At 39.7% G+C, this 9,898-nt stretch overlaps 1 protein-coding gene across 1 annotated transcript; it reads left to right on the top strand.

Moving 5' to 3' along the window:
* Nucleotides 1-257: 257 nt before the first annotated feature.
* On the top strand, nt 258-1,876 carry LOC122059225 (mitochondrial arginine transporter BAC2-like). Its single transcript, XM_042621909.1, has 2 exons — nt 258-729; nt 837-1,876. The coding sequence occupies exons 1-2, from the start codon at nt 490-492 to the stop codon at nt 1,578-1,580; spliced, it is 984 nt and encodes a 327-aa protein (XP_042477843.1). The 5' UTR covers nt 258-489; the 3' UTR covers nt 1,581-1,876.
* Nucleotides 1,877-9,898: the final 8,022 nt, after the last annotated feature.

Raw genomic sequence — 9,898 nt, 5'->3', positions numbered from 1 at the left:
TTCAATTATCTTCAAAGATTCCATACATCCATTAGGTCCACCACACTCTACCGGGTGGAAGAAAAAGTTATTGGGATTCAGAGTCGGTTAAGCAATAGAAAGTGATGACACGTGGCAATTTCGGGTTGAGAGACCTTAAAAGTAGAGTTGGCCGTTTCCCCCCGAGTGATCAGATGAAAGACAAAAGCCAAAGGAATCGGGTGGGTCCCTCCCCTCACAAGTTCACTATAACAACTCTGTTCACAGAAGCCACAAGCTCAGAGCAGGACCGGGGTTCGAAATTCTAAGAAAAACATCAAGGAAAAAGGGTTACCAGAAACGAGGAATTTCTTTACTTCGATGGGATTCTGCTCCACTCTGTAATAGCTTCTATTCCTCACCAAACAAACAATTACTGAGATCTATCATCATCATTAATACAGGAGTGGTACGTTGATGTTGGTGGGTTTGAGTTGGGTCTGTGCTTTCATGGAATGGAAGTGAACAGAAATGGATTTCTGGCCAGAGTATCTAGCGACCAGTTGGGGGAAAGAGTTCGTGGCAGGAGGGTTCGGAGGAGCTGCAGGGATAATCTCTGGTTACCCTTTAGACACACTGAGGATCCGTCTTCAACAACCTTCCAATCCCATCAGATCTGCCACTGGCCTCCTCCGCCAGATCGTCGCTTCTGAGGGAGCTTCCGCCCTGTACCGTGGCATGGGAGCCCCATTAGCCTCTGTCACTTTCCAGGTTTAATTCCTCCTCCTCCTTCTCCTTCTCCATGTTCTTCTACATCTTCTTTCATCTTGTTCTGTATAAATTTTATAGAGTTTGCGTAATTGTCTCGTTGGTTGCAGAATGCCTTGGTATTTCAAACCTACGCAGTTCTATCCCGAGCATTTGATTCATCAACCAACAACATAGATCCCCCTTCTTACAGAAGCGTGGCATTAGCGGGCTTTGGAACAGGGGCCCTTCAAAGTTTTCTACTCAGCCCTGTTGAATTAGTAAAGATACGCCTCCAATTACAACAAACAAGTACCGGACGATCACCAAACCACCATGGAAACGATGATCTGAGAAGTCCAGCAAGCATGGCTAAATACATTTTCAGAAGCGAAGGGGTGAGAGGACTCTTTCGAGGCCTCAACATCACTGCCCTTCGAGATGCGCCAGCTCATGGCTTCTACTTCTGGACCTATGAGTACACGCGAGAGAAACTCCACCCAGGTTGTCGAAAGAGTGGTCAAGAGAGCCTCAATACGATGTTAGTTGCAGGAGGGCTTGCAGGGGTTTCTAGTTGGTTGTGTTGTTATCCTTTGGATGTTGTAAAGACCAGACTTCAGGCTCAGACGCAATCTCCATGGGATCATCCTCCACCTAAATACCGTGGCATCATCGATTGCCTATGCAAAAGCGTCCAGGAAGAGGGATTTCGTGTCTTGTGGAGAGGTTTGGGTACTGCAATCGTTCGGGCTTTTGTGGTGAATGGAGCCATCTTTGTTGCCTATGAGGTATCTCTTCGATGCTTATTTACCAACAACAGTAACCATGGAAGCATTCAAGCAGATAAGAACAGACTATTGGAGAAACCCGTTTAATTTCCTCCACAGATGGAGCTAAATTTGGAGTATATAGTTATCCAATGATCATTGTAATAACATCCTCACAGGTTCAGACACTAAAACCTACATTTTCTTGGTGAATGAAGCCATCTTTGTTGGTAGGATTGGCCATCTAGTAATTAAAGGTTACAAATGGGAATAAAACCAGAAGGGGAAACCCATTTGGTTGGTCAATTATTGAGCTATGATTTTTCCAAAGTGATGGAACTATGGAAGTGTATTATCAATTTCCCCATTTATACAAATACAACTGTGAAATTGTTTTGTCGCTCCTCGTTAATGTGCTCCCATATGCTTTTTGCTTAGAGAACCATCTCATTTCTAAGAGAGATACTTAACGTTGTTAAGATCGTAAAAACCAATTTGTTTTGCATCAAACTTTGAATTAGAACCAAATGTAGCAGTAGGGGTGTCAATTCTAGGATAACACTGGCAAGCTCGATTGGAAAAACCCAAAACTGCCCCGGTATGACTTGTTTATTAAACGTGTCGAGCTCAAACTTGCCCGATTAACATTCTTCGTTTTTAGTGCAAGGGTGCTATCCAATGGACACTCAAAAGATTAATAGCCCGACTCGGTCCAACATGTTTAAAGCTCATTTAGAGCCCACTTACTTAGCTAGACACACTTAAAGCTCATTTAGGGATAAATGTGTCGTTAGCTCGTCTAAGGCCTATTTAGCCTGATTAAAGATTGGTACCCAACCGATCATTTATAAATGGGACCATTCCTAATCTATGAGGACCAATTACATAACACGCTAGTCACAGTGCGAGATCCTAATGTGGAGAAATCCGATTAGGCCAACCCAACCGAATTACACCCCTATATAGCAGGAATCCTCAAATCAACTTTCAAGAGAATTATGATACTATCAACTTAGGGCCCATTTGATTTTGTTTCTACTGTTTCTGTGTCTAAAAACAGTAGAAACAAGTTTTTCCATTTCTATTCTAAGAAACAATTATTTTACCTCAAAATAGTGTTTGATTTTCTATTTTCAAGAAACATTTTCAGTAGACATTGGTGTTTAATTTTTTTCATGCTTTCTCAAGTTCCTAGGAATATGGTAATCAAATATGTGTCCATCTCCATACCAATGTATATTTATGTCTTCCTATCTTATCCCCATTTTTGCCACCAAGGAGATAGATAAACTGAAAAGGAAATTCTTATGGAGAGAAGATGAAGGTGATTCTAAACTTCACCTACTAGGGTGGCATAATATATGCAAGCCTGTCATTGATGGTAGTCATGCCATAAGATACACTTATGATAATAATATTGCTCTGCTCTGCAAAATTTGCTGGACTATTTATGAAAATCAACTGAGCCATAAGACTCTTAGAACTATTCCAATGCTTCTTCAACCCTTTGTATAGGGGTGTCAATTCTTAAACCGAACCGGTAAAACCGGCCGGACCGAATCGATAACAATACGGATCGAATCAAACCGAAGCCTTATTGGGTCGGTTCGATTTGGAGTATTGCAACCCCAAAACCAAACCGAACCGCACCAAAAACCGGATGAACCCAAAACCAAACCAAAACCGGCTCAAAACCCAGACCGAAGCCGAAACACTCCAAAATTCATTAAAAAAAATTAAAATTTGCATAGTTTTGTAAACATTTGTATGGAAAGTCGAATCCAAACTGGACCAAAAACCAAAACCAACCCGGTTACAAATCGATTTAAGAAACCAAAGACAAACCGAAACCAAACCGCACCGAAACCGGAATTTTCTTATTGGTTCGGTTTCGGTTTCAACTTTCCCACACCGAAACCGACTCAACTCAGACCGAAACCAAGCCAGACCGACCGATTGACACCCCTACCTTTGTATAATAGTCAATGCGACAGGCGGTTCTTGATATTGGAAAGATTGCTCAATGGCTCTTGCTTTTATTTAATGTTCAAACCCTTCTTTGATAACTTTTCACCCATGTACAGACGAGACCACCCTACCCAACTCCCTAACAACACTAGTGTTCTCATATTCTCAGATTAACTAGTGTTCATTGTCCAATGCTTAAACTGGAGTGACCAAGAGCAACTCTGCACGCCACAATTGAATGGAACGGCCAGAGCATATAACCAAGGGCACAACCATTACCAATAATATGTAATGAGCAAAAAGGGATGGCCTGAAGAAATCAGAAGTCAAGATTCATAAGCTCACAGTCAGGTATGTAAAAGAAATCTATAAAAGCAATAAATCTGATTATTCTGCATTGATTTATCCAGTTTCGTACAACAACTGAAATACACTAGGCATAAACAAATAGCAGGCTGAATACAATAGGAATAAACTATAGCAGCTATTAAGGAAGTAATCAACAAGGAAAGAATAGCTAAAGAACAAGAAGCACCAGAGTGAAGAGTTTTAAAAGCATCAACGATGATAAATTTTATAATAAAAAAGAAAAAAAGAGAGAAAGAAGGAAAGAACTTGCAGCAACACATTATCTTACACACACGCGCCAATACCCCTTCTTTCCCTTATATGGATTACAAAAAACAAAACAGTTAAAAATCCACAAGAAGTCCAAAATGAAATAGTTGAAATCTCTGTTTGGAAGCCAATCAATGGAATGCTACTATACACTTGCTTCAATGGAAGCCCTCTTTGTATATCCAGATGCCATTGTATCAAGTGTATCAGTTTTGACCACCATTAACAAAATCATGAATTGTTTCAACAGATCTCACATGTTCTGTCAGGCAGTTCTTGCTATGGACGTAAAGAGTTAACCAATTTTACACTGACTAGAAAATTTCGAAGTCACTGCTATAAGAGATGAAATCACCGAATGAAAGGAGATAAAGCCCTATAGAAACCCTAGAGAAAGTCACCTTAAACACATAAAACCCCTTCAATGAAGGAAGATGAATCTTCTGAGAACAACCTGGCATCGGTTTGGGTGTTCAAGAAGCATCCACGAGTTACAGCTATGGAGTTGGAAGATCCACGATTTGCAGCGATGAAGATGGAAGCCCTCTCGAGTTGCAATGATGGAACTTGAATGTTCAGGAGTTGTAGCGACAACTTACGTTTCTCACAAGAAGAGGAGTCGTAACGTCCCTGGTTTGAATGTCTCACAAGAAGAGGAGAGTTTAGATGAGAGGAATTGCAGCTTGGAGAGTTGCAGGAGATATGGCAGTGTATAAAGTATCAGGATTTTGGAGAGTTTGGATTGGGTAGGGCTTCGGGATTTTCACAATTTTTCCCTCTCACTTTGTTTTAAGAAACAGAAAAGCAAGTCAAGGGGTATTTCTTCATTCCTATTCCGGAAACAAAAATTGGTATAATTTTCATTTTTTTTTTTTTTTTTTTCAATAAATAGGTGAAACGGAACAGAAAAATCAAACGGAAAAAATGGTGTTTTTCCATTTCTGAGCACAAAAAAAGGGGGACACACGTTTCAAGAAACAAAATCAAACGGGCCGTTAGTGTATTGGTGAAAAAAGAGAAATATTATTTATAATGAATACAAAAATACATGTTATTACTATCACAAGGGTTTGTTATTTTTTCAAATATAATAAGTGTAATTTGCCATGTGGATAGATGATTTGTTTATTCCAACTATGGGATAGAAAGAACATGGTCTTAATTAATCACATATTAGATTTCAAAGTCTAATTCAATCAAATATCGTCCCTTGTATGCATGCATTTTTCATGCATATGTATTTATCATCTAGACAATATTATGCACTCTCCCAACTTAAATAGGAGCAAACAATTTAGATCATTGATGATTGATATTTGTCTTGTGATTTCCAAGGTTCGTAGAATCATAAGATGTTAATCAGAGGTCTTGCAATAATATAAACGAAAGCAGGATTTATGTACATAGGAAAAGGGTCTAAACTATAATTTAAGTTAAATGGTTTCATCAAAAGAGACAAAGAATGGCATAAGGGATTGGAGCCATATCATCTCAAGTGCGGCAGTGTGCCCAATGCATATCCTACAGCTAGGGGTGCATATCCGAGTGCTACTAGCTGTCTGAGGCGCATTGGAGCATTAGAGAAGATTCAAGTCCTGGGGGACTAGGGGTCAACCACGTGAGATAAAGCACGAAGTGAGTGTGGCTAGGGTCCAATAGGCTTCTTCCTCTGAATGTGTTATTTCCACTGATTCATTGATATAGTAGGGAGTGAATCGAATTGTCCTGAATCAGTTAGATCAAATTGCTATCAAACCATTATGATCCTAAATCTTGGCCAATATTGTATCGTTGGAATGGTACAGATGAAATGTAATAAGGTTAAGGGTTAGAAAACCTTGTCCGCTTACCCGACCACTACCCAGACCAATGGGGTGTTGCGCGATAGCATCTGAGCAAGGGGCAACACAGTCTTTTCATAGCCACCTGTGTCTAAGGATGTGAATTTGAAACCAAAACCGTTTACCGAAATCGAACCAGGCCGTTTACACCAAAACCTCAAAATCGTTTAGTAAATGGTTCGGTTATGGTTTCAAGTTTCAAGCTGATTAGTTGAACGGGTTGAAATCGAACCAAGCCGTTTAACCCGTGGTTTGAAACTAAATTGAAACCGTGAAAGCTGAACCGTTTAAACTGTCAAAACCGATCCAATTAACCCATTTAAAGATTAAATAAGGTGGTCCAAAATATCATTAGTATCTCATTTGATTCAAAGATTGAGTGCTGCAAACCTGCAAGTAATTATAGAGGTAACTTGCTCATTGATTGGAATGCTGATTAAATTAATCCAACGCACTAGGTAGAATGCATACTGATTAAAATGCAATTTTTGTTTATACCATGGCATATTAAATATATATTTTTCAATATTATAACATATTATTTGGGAGGGGGGAGAATAAGAAAATTTCTGTTGGAAGCATTACTTACTAACTTATTAGATGCGCTTGAGACTATTTTCTATCAAAATATTTTCTTTTGCTTAGTTGTTTGGTTGTTTTAACAAAACATAATGGTTGCATTTCACATTCTTAAGATTGAATCGTTTATCACCAAAAGCAAATTTTAGTAAACATATAAATAAACTAGCAAACCGATTGCTAACCGTTTAGAAACAGTATGGAATAAACTGAAATCAAAACCGTTTAAAACCGTGAAACCGAAACCATTTAAAAACTATGGAAACCGAAGCCGTTTACTAAATGGTTGCGGTTTCAAAAAGTGCAACTGTTTAGTAAATGATACGGTTATGGTTTCAGCCAAAATATATGTGAATCGAACCGAATTGAACTGTTTAAACTGAAACCAAACCGATTAACACCCTTGTCTAGACGTGGAACCACTCAAGTGGTCGGGGTTCTTTTCTCATAAGTTGAAAAATAGATTTTTCTGTTAAAATGACAATAGGGGTATTTCTATCTGATACAGACCGATCTGGACCTTTCTAGATTAGTGTCGGTCATGTTCGATCCCAAGACTGATTTTAATATCATAAACCATGCTCACTACTTGGTTACAATCTTACGCATGTTCGATTTTCCTATAGGAGTCTCTTAAGCTAAGTATCAACATTCGCAGATATTTTTAATCTAAAAAAAAGAGTAAATTATAGTGATCTCCACTAGAGATTCTGACAATGTTGCAACATCCCCAAGCTAGAAAAGTATTACATATGCATACCTTAATTTATTAACTTAATTACTACTAAGTCTACTCCATTAGTGGTTAGAGGTTAAGTGGTGACGCACCAATTTAAAACTTTTGAAATAGCCAAATTGCCCTCAAAATGGGTAAACTTACAAACCTACCCTTCTCTCCATTAACCCCCAAAAGTACTTGTACCATGTCTTGCTGTTCTTTTCACGGAAAGCGACCTATAACTTGATTCGAAGAACAAGCTACAACTTGATTTGAAAGACGACCTACTTTGTAGTTCTCATCGTTACCCCCAGCCTAATACGATGAAGAACTTGTGAAGATGGTGTTCGAATTCCTGTTGTGTTGAATCTCAACTTCTCCTCTAAGATTTGAAATATGCATACCCTCCCCCCCCCCCCCCAATCAAGCTTCGTGATGACTTACTACAAGGATGCAAGTTTTTCCCCTCGTCGCTCTTTCCTATTATCTACTTTGAAATGCAACTTCTAATTTTAGGGTTTATTTGAATAGGAGTTTGAAGGAAGGACCAAACAAAAATCCTAAAGCAGAAAGGAGTGGGTAATTTCTCTGACTCTAATTGTGCAATTTAATTTTCCTAGCCACTCATGCATTTTTTTCATATGTGAATTTGATTAAAAACTTGAACAAGATCAATCGCCGAGTGAGAGGAGAGGGAGAAAATAGAGATAATAGAAAGGTAATAGAGATAAGAGGACCTATTACCCTTGCTGCTCATGTCACCAGTGGAGGAGAGTATCAAACTCAAAGGAAGAAGAGGATCAAACTCGTATTCCAGGTCGCCGATGATTTGGAGATCTCCAATGATGGAGTTTGTGGTATGAAATTGTTCCAGTGGTCATGTAAGCGAGTTATAAATAAGGATATAGGTTAGGGTAAAATGGTCATTTTGTGATTTAAGTTGTTGTTGGTTAACATTGTTAGTTTAAAAAAGGGATGGTTGTAATACTTTTCTAGCTTGGAGTGTCATGACATTGTCAGAATATCTATAGGACGAAGGCATCTTCTACCATGGGTGCGATGAGAATCGGACGGTCGAGACCACATCAGGGCATAGGCCGATGTCGTCTCAACCGTCTGATGCTTGCCACACCACTGCACTCGGGGCAGACAATCTTTACTCCTCTATACGAGGTCATTGTAATTTACTCAGAAAAAAAAAATTCACAGTTTTATACCCATACCAGTAAACAATAACACTACTCTAAAATATTATACTATTTTAAAAAAGTGAAGAGATTAAGGGCCCGTTTGATAACGTTTCTGCTGTTTCTGTTTCAAGAAACGACAGAAACAGAAATTTCCGTTTCTGGGAACAGAAACAGAATTTTGGGTGTTTGATAAACCTTGTTTCCGTTTGATTGGATGATTACAGTGTTGTATTCACATTCCGGTGGATAACGATCGACGGCCATTTGCTTGAAGAAATAGATGCTCTGGCGTGACAGTCGACTATTTCCTTGAACAAGACAGGCGTCAGAAGCTGATGCTTCTTGGCAGCAAATTGAGGGGTCGATCATCAAGGATGAATTTGGAGTTCAGATCATCAAGAATGTACGTCTTTAGCATCCTCAAAAGACATGGATCTTCTGTTCCCTTCGACTTCCAAGCATTCGGAAGGAGAACTGCAACAAAAAAGTAGAGAAACCATGGTTTCCGATCGCCATTAGCAGCAGCAAGAGCTGAATTCCGGTTTGATGTGATTTCGCTCTGCCCCGAGCCCCCTGCTTGCAAATTACGTGGACGGTAGCAGCGAAGACGGAGAAGGAGGAGCTGATGATTTCCTACAACCTCGTTCTTCAAGTCCCGAAGCGGAGAGCATGTTTGCGAGGTTCTTGTCTAGTGGTGGCGGTGTCGCTGGACCTCCCTCACCTGATATCTGTGAGATCGGCGACAAGTCTCCAGCAGTATCGGCGACTCCCACCGGAGCGGTTAATCAAAGAAATTCTCAATTCGTAGCATCCATGAAGCACGAAGCATTTGAGGTTGTTCCTCAGCAGAATGGAGCTTTGCTTGGTTTGTGAGAGACTGAGTGGAGACGAACACGATAACAGCAGCGGAGTCGACTAGGAAGATGACAGTGCCTCATCGGAATCTGCGGGAAGAAACCCAAATCGACGACGGCTGACAAGATGGAGAGGAACTCTGTAGACGGAGCTAGTCGGAGGGTGGTGATGGTAGTGATGCCAAACTCCGTCTTCAATATCGATTTTTTGTGCCCCATTTTTGTTTCGAGAAACAAGCGAAACAAGTAAAACTTGTTTCGTCATTCATGTTTCTTGAAGCATAAATTGTTATAAATTTCAATTTATGTTTCAAGAAACAAGTGGAACAGAACACTTTTACCAAACGGTATTTATCCCGTTTCTTTGTTTCTGAGAACAAGAAAACACAGAAACACGTTTCTGGTTACGTTATCAAACGGGCCCTAAGTATGCGGTCGACTTTCTTATGACTAGTGGTTCAAACAATGAAAATGCTGAGATGGGAGGGGCATAAGAGACTTTTCCAAGGAGAGGAGAGAGAGAGAGAGAGAGAGAGAGAGAAGGTTTAGATTTACCGGCGGCAAACCGGCCTTTAACCTTTAAAAAATATAAGGGTAAAGTTTAAAGTTCAAACTTAAAAAACAGTGGTAAAAAACCAGTTACGCAACCTCCATCAAA

Source organism: Macadamia integrifolia, chromosome 13, assembly GCF_013358625.1.
Source record: "Macadamia integrifolia cultivar HAES 741 chromosome 13, SCU_Mint_v3, whole genome shotgun sequence".
Taxonomy (NCBI): domain Eukaryota; kingdom Viridiplantae; phylum Streptophyta; class Magnoliopsida; order Proteales; family Proteaceae; genus Macadamia; species Macadamia integrifolia.
This window is presented reverse-complemented; position numbering and strand designations above follow the sequence as displayed.

What these genes read in the sequence shown, in the direction of transcription:
- LOC122059225 (XM_042621909.1), top strand. Translation starts at nt 490, where the DNA reads ATGGATTTCTGGCCAGAGTATCTAGCGACCAGTTGGGGGAAAGAGTTC. An exon ending in TAGCCTCTGTCACTTTCCAG is followed by an intron (nt 730 to 836) that starts GTTTAATTCCTC and finishes CGTTGGTTGCAG; the next exon opens with AATGCCTTGGTATTTCAAAC.